General features: G+C 35.6%; 1 protein-coding gene across 1 annotated transcript in view; it reads left to right on the top strand.

Annotated features, from left to right (window-relative positions):
• Nucleotides 1-2,880: 2,880 nt before the first annotated feature.
• The window catches only part of itgbl1 (integrin, beta-like 1), a 772,739-nt gene continuing 755,822 nt past the window's right edge, over nt 2,881-19,797 (top strand). Inside the window, exon 1 of the mRNA XM_039744786.1 lies at nt 2,881-3,141. Coding sequence (XP_039600720.1) covers nt 3,050-3,141 — 92 coding nt within the window. The 5' untranslated portion in view covers nt 2,881-3,049. The remainder of the gene's footprint in view (nt 3,142-19,797) is intronic.

Here is a 19,797-nt window from a genome sequence, read left to right as displayed (position 1 = left end):
TAAAATGAAGCTATGAGAAAGCTATGTTCAAATGTTCCACCGTATTAGCCTGGCAAATTTCTGCAGGTAAGCTATTCCAGATTTTAGGTGCATAACAGCAGAAGGCTGCCCCACCACTTTTTTAAAGTTTAGCTATTGAAATAATAAGCAGACACTCATTTGAAGATCTAAGGTTATGATTTGGAGTTTAAGGTAAGAGGCATTCTGAGACATAGTATGGAGCAAGATTATTTAAGGCTTTGTAAACCATAAGCAGTATTTTAAAGTCAATTCTAAATGACACGGGCAACCAGTGTAGTGTCATCAAAACTGGAGAAATGTGCTTGGATTTTCTTTTCCTAGTTAAGATTCTGGTAAGCTGCATTCTACACTAGTTGCAATCGATTGATGTCTTTTTTGGGTAGTCCTGAGAGGAGTGTGTTACAGTAATCTAGCTGACTGAAAACAAAAGCGTGAACTAATTTCTCAGCATCTTGCAATGTTATAAGAGGTCTAAGTTTTGCTTTATTTCTTGAGTGAAAAAATGCTGTCCTAGTAATCTGATTAATATGTGATTTAAAATTCAGGTCAGAGTCAATAGTCACCAATAGTCAGTAGTTAGTAAATTCTTTACCTCTGTCTTGACTTTTAATCTTAATGCATCAAGTTTATTTCTAATAACCTCATTATATCCATTTTTGCCAATCAGTAAAATGTCTGTTTTCTCCTTATTTAGTTTGAGTGTGTGTATTTGACCTTTTTCTGCTTTTATCCTTTTTTGCATAGGAAAAACTCAATATAAATTGTGAGGGACGCACTCAACGTGGAAGGACAAGGGGTGACAGCACAGCACATAGAGCATTATCTCCCCCGGAACAATAGATGGCTGCCTTCCTTGGTTGCAACAACACCCTGGATTCCCTCAGAGCATCATGGGAACTGGAGTTCTTCAGCGTAGCCTTGTTGGGCTCCATGAGTTCCACCAGAGGGTGGTGTGGGGACTAGTGAGCCCTACTTTGTAGGGCTTTAGCCTTACCTGAAAGTACTCCTGGGCCAAGCCTTTGGAACACCGGAAGTACTTCTGGGGATCACCTAAAAGGAGCTGTCTGACACAACTCTTGGAGCCAGAGTGGAAGAAACAGAGAGAAGAAAGAAACAAAGAAGAAGACAAGACATTGCTGAATGCTGTATACTGTGTGCAGCTTGTGCTTTGCAGCTGTGGCTGTGGTGTGGTTTCCCTTGAATAAAACTTTTGTTTGTGGCAGCACTTGTGTCCAAGTCAGGTGTTTGGGGAGCTGGAGTGCCCTCTAGTGGCCACAAAATAAAATGGATTATTATAATTATTATTATTATTGGAATTTACTTTGCCTAACAGGCACTACAATTTTCTCTTTTGTTTGCATTGGTTTGAAAACATTGTTGTTAGTTACCACATCTATTGTCGCCCACTTGGGCATAGTACACTGGTGTGACACATGATGTCTTCACATAGCCATTATGAATAATGGTAGCACACATTGGCCTGGTGATCTAGCTTTGACATTACCAGCAAAATGCAAAAAGCATAGCAACTCTATAGGTTTAGAAATGATAATGGTAGGTTGTTGAATAATAAACAGGCTTTTATTGCTCACAGCACACAAAAAACTTAGATGTGTCAAGGTTATCAAGTATACAGCCAACCACCACAGGACTTGCTCATGATCACTAGTGAGCTGTCTAAATATGATAGACCAAAAGGTTAAACAGGCATTGTGCTTGTATGTGTTCTTCACTAGGAACACATATAATAGTTTAGTGCCAGGATCTTTTGCTTGCCATTTTTGGCTATAATTTTTGTTTCTTTGGTTATTGTTTTGAATTTTAAATCTCAGTTATATTCTGCTTGGCATGCAATTTGAATACATAATGCTGGGTAGTAGAAGTAAATGCTGCTGACACATAATAATTAAGCACAAAAAAATAAAAACAACCATAAAAATAATAACATATGTGTGAGATGACTTTTTATCTTGCTGTTGGAAGATGCAATTTTTTTGAAAAAAGAAAGAGAAACAATTGTGCATAACTTGCAAGATACATACACCCAAAGTCACTTAATGCAAAGTAAATCTAAACTGGGGAAAGCATATTTACAAAATACTTGTCAAAATGGACAGGGGCTAAGCTGGTAACTGTACATGATACCCCCTTCATTTGTGTGGCAGAAGTGTTAAGCACACTATCATCATGGTACCTAATAAAGAAAAATAATTTTCTTATGTATATACTTTCCTGTCTACGTAAAGCAATATTTTTAATGTCTTTCATCTGTCCTTTTTCTTATCTTCTTACCCAATTTAGAGTGAAAAGGAATTTGCAGTGGAAAATCAACAGTTATTGTCCCTGAATATTGGGTTTAAAATGTTTTATTTCATTTTAAGTTATTTAAAAATATTAAAATATTAAATGACACACAGTGAAACTTACTAGGCTAATTCATCCATTAAAAAGAAACACATTTATTTATCTTTTTTACATTTGTACCATTTGTACAGCTATTTTTTTATTTACATACATTAATAATCCACATACTTTATAAATGTTTGTTTTAGGAAAAAAAAATAGTCAAAGGTTCCAAACATTTATCCACTTCTTTTTAATCTCATTTCAAATAAAGAATGCATTCCTGTTCATTTTATATGGTATGATTACAGAAGTCTAAAAAAACAGTGCACATATTTCTTCCAAAATTTGAATGTCGTACAGAATCCAAACTCCACACTGCAGTAAATAAGTGCAGGCCCGTCAAAATGATGAACCATCTGGAAGTACAACTGTTTCTAATTACCTCCCTTACAAGTCACTAAACCTTTGTTTTTAGCTCTGTGTTCCTCCCAGACTTCTGACCAACTATGAACAGTCACAACTAATCAAAGGCACTTGCACGCGGAGAACTATTGGCCTCTAAAGACTTGAGCCGGTTTTGGCCAGCTTACAGTCTTCTTACTCTACTCTCTCACTGTGCGTTCAGAAAAAAAGTTTTAAATTCCTGTAGGCATTTCTCTTCAGCTTTTCCTAGGATCTAAACATGCATGCAGAGGCTTGGGTGAACTCAGTTTTTGCTTCTTTCATATTGATTATCCTCTCAGCTACTCAGCAAGGCTTAACTCAGTCGCTAAGGTGAGTTAAGGGCTTGTTTCAAGTCTGCTTCATTTGTTTACTGTGGGAGCAAGCTTTTGAAGTGATAGTGTTTCTGAAGAGGAAAGGGAAAAAAAAAGCAATCCATTTCAGGCCGAGTAGCTTCTGCAGTACAATATGAAAATGGGAACTCCAGAGTGCCTTATATAATCTGTAAAATATACCATCAAACAGAAAGAAGAAAGTGAAAAATATCTTGCTGTTTGCTTAATACTTAACAACAGAAGTACTCTAATGTCTGAAAGTTTAAATGGAAATAAATTATTGATTTAGCATTAATGATGAAAACAGCTAACATTCACTGGTAACAAGGTATGTGTTGTAAAATTAGAACATTATACAGATAAATGTTTTTCCTATTTTTATTGCTGGGTTATGGCTGCTGTGAAGCTTACAGTTGCAATAATATGCACTGCAAAATTAATGAATGTGAATGTTGAGGGAATTACCAAGATGATGGTAACAGCTATAACAGAAATACTTGTCACACTCTGATTCTACTATTATTCTACCTCTTAACAAATAACCAATATACTTTAATTATTACGTTTAGATTTTTTAGCCTAGTACATTTACAATTAAATAATGTACTGTGCAAAATATTTAAATGTGAACTTCAGATGATTGTAATGATGACAGTAACAATTGTAATAACAGTACTACTTCACTTTCCACTCTTATTCCACTATCATTCTACAGTAATAATCGTCATTCGGTTCTGGTTTTATAGCTGCCTTAATAATTTTTGGCTAGTAAATCTAATACTGGCAGGCAAATGCAATGCTAAGGCGGTGTAGGAATGTGAAAGCTCAGCGATGATAATGATTCTCAGTTTATAATCTTTCACTACTATCATTCTATCTCTCAGCAAATATCAAGCATTTTTGTTTTTATTGCTAAATTATGTAAAGCTGACAGTGGTTTTTTCAGTTATGATAATTTTCAGTATTAAATGTATGACTGTGAACGTTTGGTGCTGCTGCTGATGAAAGTAATAATTGTCATAAATAGAACTACTTTTCCAGTATTTTGCGGCAAACATTTTACCTCTTAGCCAACAGCTGTCATCTGGCTGAACAATTTGATTGAAGGCAGCCATAAACAAATGTAACGCGTGTAGGCATGTTGCGCTGAACAGAACAGTGTTTAGGCAGTTTGCTGCTTCACACAGGCTTCTTAAATCATTACGAAAACAGTTTGTTAACTTCATCAATATCATGTGCTTCTAATTATTTAGTTAGTTTTGATTTGTATTTACTTTAAATGTGAGGTTCAGTTCCAGGTATTTGGTATATTTAATCTTTACACCTTGTTTAAGTATTAGAATATGCAGTTTAGTCAAATATGATATGCTTTACTTTAAACTTATTAAGCCACTGTTTAAAATCAATACAAACATAATGTAGACATTAATTAGCATATTAAGAGGAAAGTGGAAACTTGGATTAAATTGCAGTTCAGAGGTTGGAAGGTTTAGGGCATTCCAATGACTCTAGCACTGCTCAAACAGCCTTCTTCCAATTGTTCATTTTTCTGTGATTATTTTCAAACACTAGGCTGACTTTCTCAATGTATTTCCAACAATCTGAGAGTTGAGTTTTGCTGATTGAGACAGTTTTCATGGCAGGCATATTTATTTAGTGACACCAATATGTAATATTTTCACACCACACCCACAATGTAAAGTAATACATTTTTCCACTGAAGATTGCTATTGTGGTAATAAGAAGCTTTGACTAAACTTCAGCCGTCAAAATGTTGTGATTCCTTCTTTTGGAAGTATATTTTGCATGAAATGAGGTCTGAAATAAGAAAATAATGGCAAGTGTTATTTTTCTGAAAAGATCCCAAACAGCTCTTGTGATTGAAAGGTGACAGAAAATAATGGAATCTACAGAGAAGATTTTTAAAAGTAGGAAAAGGTTTTCTAATTTCAATCAGTATCAAATACACATCAGCTTTATCAGAGTACATTTGTACACATTGCTGTTATGGTACAACATTATAAATGGGTTTATACATTTATTTGTATGACATCTGAAATTAATAATAATAATATGGAAATCCCTACAATTGATTGCTAAAGATTTTCACAGATTGGAGGGCTGAGCCAAGAAGTTTGGAATTCACAAATGCCTAAGGGGTAAAGTACTGAGGTAGTTCGACATTTTCTATTTTGTGATGCTAATAAGATTAGGACTACCCCTTGCCTCAGGCAGGAATTACACCTCATTCCTAATAGGATCACCTTGTCATACTTTTTTTAAAATAAATACAGTGTAATTTAATGATTCACAGTTCCACTTGATAAAACTCAGTAATGTGCATTGCAAATATTTAAAGCTAACCTTTTTATAAATATGCTTTTGAAAAATGGAGTATAAAGTATGTTTACTCAAGAGAAAAAGCAAATGAAAAGGGTATTGCTGTTTTGTTTTACAGCATTTACAAATTTTTGCATTTATCAACTAAGAAGCAAAAGTATTTTATATTTTCTGAGAAGAACTTTAATACAACTTAACATGATCACATTTGAAGCAATTGCTACTCAAATTATCACATAACAAGAGCATCAGCGTAAAACAGAGCATGAATGCAATCGTCGTAAACCACTTACATTTTTCTAGGGAATAATTGTATGCAAGAATCTTAATTTGTCTTTTAAATAATTAAATACCACCCAGGTATGCTCACTTGAGAAATGAAAAGGTAGTGTTTAATCACTTCACAAAAATATACTGTATATATTATGTATATTATATATATATATATATATGCTAGGTGGCAGTTTGGCACAATATTTTAACCCCATGTCTATGTACCATCTTTACTGAGTTTGCATGTTCTTCCAATGTCTTTGAATTTTTTTTTTTCTGATCACACCAGTTTTTTGCATATCCCAAAAATGCTCAGACTTTGTGTAACAAATTAATCTACTTGCAGTATGTGTGTATTTATATAGTGACTGCAATTGTGAGCTTGGCAGACCAAGACCAAAGACCACACATTAATGTTTAAAATTCATACATTCTAGTTACTCTATTTCCAGGTTCATTAATTGAGCTTCAGCTTGTCTCTTTCAAATGTGTGCCTAAAAAGTGATCTGTTCTCCTTGATTGATGCTTAGAGCAGCCTCATACAAAGTTCTTTCTACTTTCTCAGAAATATGATGAAATAGACTCTCTATGGTCTAGTTGTCTTTTTTATCCTTCTCAGTTCATGTGTTTGGAAGGTGATCTTCTCTCCAAGTTTCTAGGGTTTGGGTGACTTTCTCTGTTGATTTTGCCTCCCTTCTGAAATGTATACTTGGTCACAGTAACATAATTCCACTCTCATACTCAAAATAAAACATGATAAGCTTCTTAAGACATCTTAAGTTCTTATTTCCCTTTCTGATATATATCTAAAATATAAAGCTCAATGTGGGTATGTTTGTTCTGCATACAATTCCACACCCTTGGTCCTATCTCAAAAAACTTTTGTGCACATATCCCACTTTGTCAGGAAGATCCCATACACTATTTTTGAACCCAAAATTTTGACATTGGTGCTAGCTTTGTTTTAGTTTTTGTTTTTCCTTTTTACTAGAGAGAGTTTTAAGGATAATGCCAACTGGTGGCTCGGAGCAAGTGTAACACCATAACAGGCTGAAGCCAGACTAGCAGACAAAAGGACCAGAGCTTTTTATTACCTACCTGGGCACCAGTGGGTGTGGCTGCTATTGCTGTATATATTAAATAACTGATGGAGAAAGGTCCAGTGAACGTGCAGCATACTCTACAGAATAGAGACTTCTGTCCACCCTGTCATTGTTCAACTTTAACAAAAAGCTCTGTGTTTATGTATTCATAGTATACATAAATACATAAGTATAAGCAAAATACTGTATATAAAAAAACAACAATGCAGAAAATGAGAAAGGGGGAAATGCTTTTTCATGGTACAGTGTTTATATACAAAGGTTTGTGTTAATATTTTCATTCTCTTATATTTGCCTTGTCGACAACAGTGAAAAAAACCAAAAAACAAATAAAATTTTAAAGCAGATTTCAAGGGAGAAATTGTGCCAGAAACTCTAAGGAAATGTTGCTGACTTTACGCGAGATTTTTCAATATCTACCTCCTTCTCGAATTTGAAAATCTTCCTTGTACCATGAAAGAGAATTTTAAAACCATTATCAGTAACAAGCTTAAGAAGATCAAACAAATAATATATAAGCAACTGTTTTTCAAGTTGTTTTTAATATACTCAAATTGCAACACATTTACAATATTGCTATTGTAGAATTGCTCAGTTTTAAGGACTGTAAGGCCATTTAAAAGGTAACTCATGTTCCCGGAATGAGGGAGTGTGGGTGTATAAGCAGGCCCTGTGATGAACATTGCCACCGTGCTTTGTTAATCTCTTTCAATGTTCCATCAGTTCAGTTTCTTTTTTACTGAATGCAACCTATCCAGAGCCATTTCTTGTGAATATATTTCTTGTGAATATATAATTGAATTAAAAAGCTTTTTAAATTGATTAATGCATGGAAGTACTATATTTCCTTTGTAATTCATTGCATAGTCTTGTTGTTTTGAATGGTATTCTTTATTGCTTTGAAAAGTGTGTCTTCCTGCTGTGCTCTGTAAATGCAGCTATAAAAAGTATTGATCAATTGATGATCTGGCATCCTGTTCTCCAGTAAACCGTATCTTGCTATTCATTCTGTCAGTACAGGCTCTGGCTCCCTGTGATGTTGTAATGGAGAAAGGAGGTTCAAAATATGGAGTCTCCATGTTCAATATGATACGCAGTCAGATTGGAAAATCTATATAACTACAGTTGGGCCAGGCATTTTGCATTGAGTCAGATTAAGTGTCCATTCCATTTTGCCAGGCTCATTACAAATTTCCTCAGCCAATTGTAATGAGTTAGATTTTATAGTATAAGAATTTTGGGGATGAAATAATAAGTTGTGTTAAAGTGATACTTTGTGTGCAGTATATATTATACACTTAAAAATTAGATGATCTCCTTAAAGGTCACTTGTATCTCCCTGCTTTATGCTTTTGAATGTACGATTTGAAGGATATTGTTTTTTATTACTTCACAATTTTTAGAAAATAAAAACCCCAGACACAACCACCATAAGACAAGTCCCGGCACAATAAAATAGTTTATTGTCACAAAATACCTAACAAAAGGCTTTACAAATCACAACAACACTCATTTTCTTCTCCTTCCACTCCTCCAGGCTAGCTTCACCCTCTTTCTTCTTTTATCTTGGACCCAGAAGACGTTCCAGTGCTATTGCATAGCCTGTTGGAACAACTTCTGTGTCAAATGGAAGCCCCACAAAGTAGGAATCATTAATCCTGGCAGCTCCCCCTGATTTTCCCCACAAAACCCAACATTGCTGCCCTATTGGACTACAGGCATGACTCACCTTGAGTGTCTATAAAAGTCTTGGCCCAGGGATGCTGCCCTCCAGCATACTGAGCATGTAGTCCTGAGAGGTTATCCCCCCTACAGCACACTGGTCTCTTGCCTGGGTATTAGTTTTGGTCCAACCCTAATGGAATGCAAGCATGTCCACTTCTGCACTGGCATTTATTACTCTCACTCTTTCTCTGTAGATATAGAGATATTCTTCTTCATGATTTTTTGGCTTTAACAGAGCATTAACACAGTATAAATACCTACAAATGGAACAATATAAATAGTAAACTAAAGACTACTGTAGGAAGCTCTATGATTTCCAGTTTTAATATAAACAGATTTTAGTTTATTTAATACCATAGAAATATTTTGTAACCAAACTAACCTCAAGATCCTCTGGCATAACACATATCCACTAAGTACTGCAGTAAATGATAACATTACTGTATACGCTGTGATTTTTAAAAGCATCATGATGTTCCTACATTGATGGATTAAAGGCCATCATCAAGTCCTTCCATGAGAACCCTTAAAACAATGAAGACTGATCATTTAAGCTTTTATTCTATGTTAATGAGTTTTGTCTTATTTTAATTCTTATTTATTTTGTCTCTTTTTTCTTTCTTCATCATGTAAATCACTTTGAGCTACATTATTTGTATGAAAATGTGCCACATAAATAAATGTTGTTGTTGTTATATCCAATAATTACAATATAAAACATTCGCCAATTATTACTAACTCTGTATTTTCTATATGCCATTTAGTGTATATCTTTGTAACTAAAATGAAAATAATGAACCTTGCATTGCAGAAGGAGTATGAGCACACACTAAAAAATCATTTAAAGTGTAATGTTCTGAGAAAGCCCTTTACATTTCCACTAAAGTACTGCAGACAGTTTTCCTATACCCCTGAACATTTACAGCATGTATATACATCAATAGTAGTCAGTCAATTACTTTAAATATCAGGAACCTATGTACAGTAATGCAGTTTTGAGGGCAAATCAGATTCTGTGCTTGAAGGCACATCAGATACAGACATAGTACTTTACATTCTTACAGTACAGCCAGAGTTAGAACTGACTTCTGCTTTACAAAATTCACTCTTAGCCATTGTGAGACCAAAACACATTAAGATACATGTGGACAGTAAGGTGAAGCAAAATTTTGGGTGACATGCATCTCACTCTTTCTAACATCATGATGAATGAAAAGCACTGCCTACCCTCCCTGTCTTGTCACTGTGTACAACAGGTAGTGTGTAAAAGAGCAATACTATGAGCAAAGATGCATCACATGACCACAGGCCCAGGAGCTTGACAAGACATCACCGTGCACTGCCCAAGGCCAGCTAAAACCTAACTATACAAACTAAGGAACTGATATTCTACAGGATTACTTTATCTTTTAGAGGATTTTCTTTCTTAAGCATGTGTTATCCACTGCCATAGTGGCTCCCGAATTTGAAAACAGGGATGTGTATTTCGTTTGCTTAGAATGTGCTACAGTAGTGGCTAAAAAATCTGAAGCCCTATTCAGTTGAACATGCTGCTCCTTCATTTTCCTGAATGTTTTGGGCATGTCTGGATGATTGAGGAGAAGCTGGTTGCTGCTGACACAAAATCACAAATTATTAGCATTGGTTATTCTTTCAAACATTTACATGTAGCAGGTATTTATTATCAAAGAATCAATGTATTATAACATTTTACGATGCATCATGAATTCAACTAATTTCCTATTCTTTCCATACCAGAAACAGCAAACAGCTGACAGTTAAGCATTGGGGGATGGAAAAGAGAATGTATCAATCAAAAGGTGCCATTATGAATAGGGGAAGGCTCTGTATGGTTCATTGAGCTCATAGTTCACAAGGTTCCTGAAGGTATCCATGAATAGCAGTATTACTCGAAAAATAACATTTCAGTGCACTCAAAACACTTTACCACTGCACCTTCTAGAACTTTTCATGGGGGCACCCCTGAACTTTGGAAACCTGGACTTAGGCCTGAAATGCACATTTTGGATCCATGTTTGACTATAAGAAGCACACGGATTTCTCATTCATACGCCACTGCATGACAGCATAAGGTATTTGAGTCAGAGTGAAAGTCAGGGGGAGGCATGTCCCACTTTTCACACCACTGTGGATGAAAATGAGTGAGTACAAAAGGCCTCTGCTTTGCTTTTTCTTGCATGGCTGTGTAATAGAGAAAAAACATGGGAGGCACATGTTGCCTGTACAGATTTTTTTGGATACTCACAGAGCCCTGTGATGAATCAGTGCCTCCATCTTATCTAGGGTTGGTTCTTGTTTCGCTGCCATGGTAGAATCTGAGGGGTTGAAAAGTTTGTGTCATGTTGTTATTTTTATAACATTTTTATTTTATAAAATAATTTATTTAGTATAGTACAAATTAATCTTTGAGGAAGTATATTGTAATTTTCAAATGGTCAATGTTATCTGTTTCTCTCTTTATTTCTATAACTTTGAAAAAGATATTTTTTAATTCATTGATTCTTTTTACAAAATACCTACATATACATATGCTATAAATTAAAATATTTAATAAGAAGCATATCTTATTATATTTGTAATATGGTGTGACTCATGGTTTACTGCTATTTAATAAATTTAAATTAAGAAATGTGAACCAGAAATGAATGGCAAATAGATTTCTTTTGAATTTTAACTAATTTATTCTGGTGAAACATTTGAGTTCTCACACAGATCCATTTACTTTGCTGTCTAGAGGCAAGGAAATTCTTTGGCTTTAACTCTTGGCAGTTAGGAGCTCCAGTTTCACCTTGGGCATCTTCAGCCAGATGAAAGTCTTTTCACATTGGCACTCATGCATAGCATTCTACTGCTGGACTTTATTTAATTGATTATGTCCCACATTTGGGATATATTTTCTGCATCTGTAGATTCTGATAAAGCACCAGAGCTCTGTAATCTGTTTGGTTCAGACTGTGTTAGTGTAATGATGGAACTTGTGTTTTCCTTAAGACACATTTTAGTTAGTTAGTTAGTTAGTTAAAAACATTGCACAGGGTAGGCAGTCTATAAAATTAGCTAAAGTGTACTTTGAAATTATGTTTTCATTTAGTAAATTTTCAGCTTGTTAACCTCCTTGGCATCAACCCCAAGTATGATTCAGACTCAGTATTCTATATCATTATAGTTAAGCTGAGTCAGACTTGGGGTGATGTGTAAGGATCTGCTTTACAGTGTTAGGCCTGAATAACCCTAAAGACAATAGTCTGCCTCCATCTACTGGATAAGGTAACATGCTGCAAAACATAACAAATATTTCTATGCACTTTGTCACATTAAGTAATTCAACCAAAACACAATGGTTTGTAAACTTGAGGCTGTAAAGCCAGTTTTAAAACAAAATGAAAGTGAAGCATTAGATGAATAAGTAATAGTGATGACAATGTTAGTTTGTCATTAGGCATTGACACAGATAGGAAAACTGATAAATAGACTGTAAGACTGAAACACTATGATATGCCAGGTGAATTCAGTTCCCTGAGGGCTCACAGAGGTGCCAGTAAGTGAATGCTTGGGATAAAGGCAAAATAACTGCAACCAAGCAGAAAGACAAGAAAGTTGTTAGTCATCTTTAGCACAGTTCACACTGTCAATTATGTCACAGGAAATGTGGTTAGATAGATAGATAGATAGATAGATAGATAGATAGATAGATAGATAGATAGATAGATAGATAGATAGATAGATAGATAGATAGATAGATAGATAGATAGATAGATAGATAGATAGATAGATAGATAGATACTTTATTAATCCCCAAAGGGAAATTCACATACTCCACCAGCAGCATACTGATAAAAACATTATTAACTAAAGAGCAATAAAAGCACAGTGCAAGTTAAAAAAATGCAAGGTGGAGAGAAATGAGGCTGGGATAGTAGTCAATAATCTTGTGTAGTGTTACCGTTTATACCCCCAGGTGGAACTGAAAAGTCGCACAGTTTGGGGGAGGAACGATCTCCTCAGTCTGTCAGTGGAGCAGGACAGTGACAGCAGTCTGTTGCTGAAGCTGCTCCTCTGTATGGAAGCCTTGTGCTGTGATACCTTACTGTAACACAATGAGTGCATCGATTGTGCATATCAGGCACTGACATTGTACCCTCTTATTCACAAACAACAGAAAAATATTGTAAGAAAACTGAACAAAGAAACCCACTTCTACGACACCAATTGCAACATCAGGCTGTGCGTTGGTGACTGTTTCAAAACATGTGACATAAAGGATGTAAATTAAATCTACATCAGTGAAGTAGTGCACACTAGACATGCCTTTTCTAATGTATTTATTTAGACTTATTTATTTACATGTTTCTGTTGCACATAATAACATTTTTTTATGTTGAGAAAACTTCACCGTTTTTGACTTGTTTTCCATGGGGTAAACATAGCACTAAGGAGGCTAGTGCATTTGATTATGCTTTCATTTAAAAAGCAAATGATCGTGTTAGTAAATAAGAAATGTAATCCTGTATTTGATGTTCAAATCTCCTCATAACACCTAAATAGCATCCAATGGCATACAATATAAGGATAAATAAATATAATATAAAGCAATATATGAAAATAATGCAGCAATTTGCAGCAAGGCTCACTGCTCTAATCTGCCAGTATTTTCTGCAAAGTTGTTAGCATTAAGGTGATAAACCAAAAGGCTTCCACTTAAAATTAAACACAGTATGAAGACTATATATATATATCTACATGATATGCACAACATTTTCTTCAATAAATAACTTAAGGGGGCAAAGATTTATTTTTTGTACTTAACATGTTTTTAGGTCTTTAAATTTCAATCTCTATGATTTTTTTGATGCATTTCTTAATCACTTTCGAAATTATACTTATTTTTTTTTAATTGAGAAAGATTCAGCTCTCATTTTAAAGTAGCTTTGTATTTAAATTAAATGTTATGTACGTGGCAATCTTTCTACTTTTTTGATCATTTCTTTATTAATTGGTGTGTATCCATGTATACTTACAGTATTTCCATCTCCTGAACTTGGCCATGTTCATGTTATTGCTAAATGTCATGGTTACAGCAAGTACAACTGTGGAAAAGGCTAGTTAAACTATTCCATTTTTTTAATTTCAAAGTATTAATACAAACATATTTTATTTTTTCATTAGGATTCTGTTTTTCTACATATAATTTAACAAACTATTTAGAACATCATTTTAACTGTTAAACTTGTCCTACCTTGTGCCAAACGCCAACTGACAGTATTTCTATGCATGATTTAAGTAATGTGGGTTCTATGGTGTCTGATATTCTTGAGAATGAGTTTGGTTTACTTTTTGCATTAGTTTGGGGGAAGAAAGAAAATGATTCTTCTCTATTGGTGTCTCCAGCAGGGGGCACTTGCTCCCTGGGATTCTGTTGTTTATATAAATGCAGGACATACTTGAACTTGTATGCATACCCATTTAGTAACCATGGCAGAAATACTTGGATGTGAGAAATACATATATATATATATATATATATATATATATATATATATATATATATATATATATATATATATATATATATATATATATATAAAACTTGCTTTAAAATGTAGATTTCACTCCCAGATACAGTGTAGTATAATCATTAATTATATCCAGGCCAAACAGAAGCCATTGGAGCAGTGCAATTGTGCAATTATCATCTAGTTCTTGAGTTGGGAATGCTGATGATTGTATGTCCAGCTTGGTGGAGTGCAGGAGGCATTTTTCTTGGAGATGGCTTCTGGCTTCTAAAAGATCCCACACCATTATGAATGCTCGTACATTTTGCATATACTGTATAGTGAGCTTTACATGAAACTTACCAGATATGGGTAACTACCTTCTGAACCTATGTTATATACAGTATGGACTGTACTCTTCTAAGACCCAAATAGCGTTTTTTTTCTATCTACAAACTTCCCCAAGCTTAGTTATCACTTTTGCCTTATGGCACGGTGCTCCATCATGCTGGAAAAAGCATTGTTCATCACCAAACTGATCTTGGATAGTTGAGAGAATTTGCTGTTGGAGGATGCTTTAGTACCATTCTTTATTCATGGCTCTGTCTTTTCCAGCATGATGGAGCACCATGCCATACAGCAAAAGTAATAACTAAGTGGCTCGGGGAGCAAAACATCGACATTTTGGGTCCAAAGGCAGGAAACTCTCCAGACCTTAATCCCATTGAGAACTTGTGGTCAATCCTTAAGAAGTGGTTGGACAAACAAAAACCCACAAACTTCTGACAAACTCAAAGCATTGATTATGCAAGAATGAGCTGCCATCACTCAGGATTTGGCTCAGAAGTTGATTGACAGCATGTCAGGGTGAATTGCAGAGGTCTTGAAACAGAAGGGCCAACACTGCAAATACTGACTCAATAAAAGCCTTTGAAACTTATGCAATGCTTTTAATTATACTTCAGTATACCATAGAAACATCTGACCAGGGCCGGATTATCCTATAGGCTAACTAGGCTTCAGCCTAGGGCCTCAAGATCAAGAGGGGCATACATTCAAATTGTTAGCAATTTGAACAAACTTAAAAAAGGGAGGTGAAAGGGCCTCATAAGTGGAATAGCCTAGGGCCTCTTTTCATCTAAATCCGGCCCTGCATCTGACAAAAAGATCTAAAAAAACTGAAGCAGAAGACTTTGTGAAAACCAATGCTTGTGTCATTCCTAAAACTTTTGGCCACAATCTTGGCCACTAGGTCTTATACAACAGTGACTGCACTGCACTAACTTTCTTTCTTTGATCGAGTGCTTGTAAATGAATCCTGGTTTCTCCTCATACATACTCTATATAGCTAGTTATGCACAATACTTTATGCCATGTGGCTTGCCTCATAAAAAAATACAAAATATTTACTATTAACAGATATGAAATGAGTTATTAATTATTAAGTTGCTGTTTGACTTCTTCTGCTATGATGCACTGCATCTGCCTCTAACTGCTTTCAGTACAATCCACCAAATAAGAATGACGTCTCCACACTGTACATGCCTTGAATATCAGCAAAGCAAAGACACCAGTCATTACCGTACGCTAGGATCTGTTATTGTTGCAAAGAAAATGAATTAGTGATGTTATATTATTTGTCATATATTGTCAGTTGCCATGTCCTGGGAGTTGCTCTCTGCAGACTTAAATTGATATGAGTGATACCAAATCAAGCACAGTTTTGTGTTTCTGTAATGTTCCCTATAGAATGAAGATTTATTGAGGTAGTTGTCCATTCCACTAGTAGATGAAGACAGAATACCTTACAATATTCATAATGATATTGTGCCTATTGTGCAATGTAGCATTCAGACTATACACTGCTGTACTGTCTATGCACAGGGTGATGCTGGGATATTGTTGAAAATAGTCTTGTATTGTATTGTTACTATTATGTGAAAACACTTATCTGAATTACAAAATAAGTGAGCTTCTTGTTTTGGGGTGAAGTGGCAATTGCAAGTATATTTATTATTTTTTAATAAAACAAACAAAACAACGCAGAGCCATTTTAAGGTGATGAACACTTTGTCCGTGGACAAGGGAATCTGTCAGGTAACAAGGTTTGATAAATGCCTCAGTGTAAAAAATATATGCACAAGCTGCTCAGCTTTTTATTAGCCAAATATCAGAACCAAACCAAAGTTGAACCATTGTCAAATTTGATAATAACTACATTTTTCCCCTTGTGAACCTACTTCTGCATAGTGGCTGTTTCATAGGGGACACTACAGAGTCAAGTAAAAGCTCACATGTCAAGGAAATGCAATCTAAGCCAAGACAGTGGGTTATTTTGATATCATGTGGTCTAAGACTGAAAATCTGAGTCCTGTAAATGAGTCCAAAGTGAACAAAGTGAAGGTGACTAACGTATCATGTCATGTTGGAGGAATTATCTGTAAAGCCCCTTTACTTTTACTGCTAGTTTTCCAGACCCCAGAAGAGGAGTTGTTGGAGAATAAAAAGGTAAATGTGAGGAAAATATGCAGTAAGTATGACAGTAAAGCAAAAAAAAAAAAAAATAATTAAAACCATAGTAGTTAGAAAAGAACAGGATACATATTTATGAATGGCAGATTTTTTTTAAAGTAAGAAGTCTTGGAGAGTGGTTAAGATATAGCACAAGCAAGAGTGGAATGATAGCATTAAAAAAATGTTAAACTTTCCACATTTTCTAAGCTATTTTTATAGAATATATTGAACTCTTAAGGCACGGTTTGATGACCCAAAATTAATATGGCACTTTAGTTGCTTTATGTCAGAGAATTACCTTAGCTGAACCTGCACTACCGAGTCACTTTATTTGTAAAGATTTTGTGAAGAAAGAGCAAAGGTGGAAAAATGAGACTGGGGTCTCATGTATAAACGGTACGTACACACAGAAATGTTGCGTACGAACGTTTTCTGTTAAATCGCGAAGTATAAAACCTAAACTTGGCATAAAGCCACACACATTTCCACAGTACCTCATACCTTGTCATAAGCAAGTTCTGCGCTCAGTTTTGCAGACTGGAGGCACCCAGTGTCAAAGCAATGCTACTATTCCTGTGTGGTTACCCTTTCTTTTTTTAGATCCACATTCCTGACGCGGCTTTATAAATACACTGAAACTAACCGCATATTATTTATTAGTGTAATGCATCTGATTGTAATTAACTTGTAACAATATAATGGTCCAGGGAACAGCCATAGTATTCCAAATACCATAACTGTTTTAGCGTTGTTACTCTCACTGCACCTTCTTTTTCTTCTTTCAGCTGCTCCCGTTAAGGGATGCCACAGCAGATCATTTTTTTCCATAATACTCTTACTGCACCACTCTGAGTATTTATATCACTGTATCTGAGTGTGAATCACAGCAGCAGCTGATCGGAAAGAGAATTATCGGGATACAGCATCAAACACACGCTGCCTCAGCCACAGCAAAACGCTTCAGAGACTTTCCCGTATGGACCTCGCAGTTAAGAAACAGTCAATCAGTCCATCAAGTGCTCTTTGTAGAACTGTTTGTACTAATAAGTACAATCACCTCACTGTACACTTGCACTACAGTTACAGTGGTGTGAAAAACTATTTGCCCCCTTCCTGATTTCTTATTCTTTTGCATGTTTTTTACACAAAATGTTTCTGATCATCAAACACATTTAACCATTAGTCAAATATAACACAAGTAAACACAAAATGCAGTTTTTAAATGATGGTTTTTATTATTTAGGGAGAAAAAATCCAAACCTACATGGCCCTGTGTGAAAAAGTAATTGCCCCTTGTTAAAAATAACCTAACTGTGGTGTATCACACCTGAGTTCAATTTCCGTAGCCACCCCAGGCCTGATTATTGCCACACCTGTTTCAATCAAGAAATCACTTAAATAGGAGCTGCCTGACACAGAGAAGTAGACCAAAAGCACCTCAAAAGATAGACATCATGCCAAGATCCAAAGAAATTCAGGAACAAATGAGAACAGAAGTAATTGAGATCTATCAGTCTGGTAAAGGTTATAAAGCCATTTCTAAAGCTTTGGGACTCCAGCGAACCACAGTGAGAGCCATTATCCACAAATGGCAAAACATGGAACAGTGGTGAACCTTCCCAGGAGTGGCCGGCCGACCAAAATTACCCCAAGAGCGCAGAGACGACTCATCCGAGAGTCACAAAGACCCCAGGACAACGTCTAAAGAACTGCAGGCCTCACTTGCCTCAATTAAGGTCAGTGTTCACGACTCCACCATAAGAAAGAGACTGGGCAAAAACGGCCTGCATGGCAGATTTCCAAGATGCAAACCACTGTTAAGCAAAAAGAACATTAGGGCTCGTCTCAATTTTGCTAAGAAACATCTCAATGATTGCCAAGACTTTTGGGAAAATACCTTGTGGACTGATGAGACAAAAGTTGAACTTTTTGGAAGGCAAATGTCCGTTACATCTGGCTTAAAAGGAACACAGCATTTCAGAAAAAGAACATCATACCAACAGTAAAATATGGTGGTGGTAGTATGATGGTCTGGGGTTGTTTTGCTGCTTCAGGACCTGGAAGGCTTGCTGTGATAGATGGAACCATGAATTCTACTGTCTACCAAAAAATCCTGAAGGAGAATGTCCGGCCATCTGTTCGTCAACTCAAGCTGAAGCGATCTTGGGTGCTGCAACAGGACAATGACCCAAAACACACCAGCAAATCCACCTCTGAATGGCTGAAGAAAAACAAAATGAAGACTTTGGAGTGGCCTAGTCAAAGTCCTGACCTGAATCCAATTGAGATGCTATGGCATGACCTTAAAAAGGCGGTTCATGCTAGAAAACCCTAAAATAAAGCTGATTTACATCAATTCTGCAAAGATGAGTGGGCCAAAATTCCTCCAGAGCGCTGTAAAAGACTCATTGCAAGTTATCGCAAACGCTTGATTGCAGTTATTGCTGCCAAGGGTGGCCCAACCAGTTATTAGGTTCAGGGGGCAATTACTTTTTCACATAGGGCCATTTAGGTTTGGATTTTTTCATCATTTAAAAACTGCATTTTGTGTTTACTTGTGTTATATTTGACTAATGGTTAAATGTGTTTGATGATCAGAAACATTTTGTGTGACAAACATGCAAAAGAATAAGAAATCAGGAAGGGGGCAAATAGATTTTCACACCACTGTATAATATTGCACAACCTGCACCACTTTATAAAGCGCGTATTTACATATGATGACTATATCATTTTTAAAATGAAATGCAGCAAAATATGTTGATTATATTATACAGATAAAACTTTAACTTCATTTAAATAATCTGTATTGTTAATAATTAAACATGTGAGGACACGGTGCCGCAGCGCTAGCTAGTTCACGGATTCCTACCTCGTGCTGTATTCTTGCTGGGCTGGCACGACACTGGAAGGATAGATGGTTAGAATAATTTAACACATACTACGAAGATATTTCAATGTTCCTTAAAAGTTTTGAAGAATCGTCGTTGTAAGCTTACAGATGGCTTAACGTCTATTACAGAGCTGATTGTGTGGTGATTGGGTATTTGGAGAAAGAAAAATAAGGACAGGAATTGGAGGTTAGTACGTTTGAAAGAGACAGTACTGCTGCAATAATTTTATTGAAGGTCACGCACAATCATTGCGCCACCGTGTTCCCATGTTTAATAACATGCTTTAATTCCT

Source organism: Polypterus senegalus, chromosome 2, assembly GCF_016835505.1.
Source record: "Polypterus senegalus isolate Bchr_013 chromosome 2, ASM1683550v1, whole genome shotgun sequence".
Classification (NCBI taxonomy): domain Eukaryota; kingdom Metazoa; phylum Chordata; class Cladistia; order Polypteriformes; family Polypteridae; genus Polypterus; species Polypterus senegalus.
The sequence above is the reverse complement of the archived record's forward strand: the minus strand, read 5'-3'. Positions and strand labels throughout refer to the sequence as shown.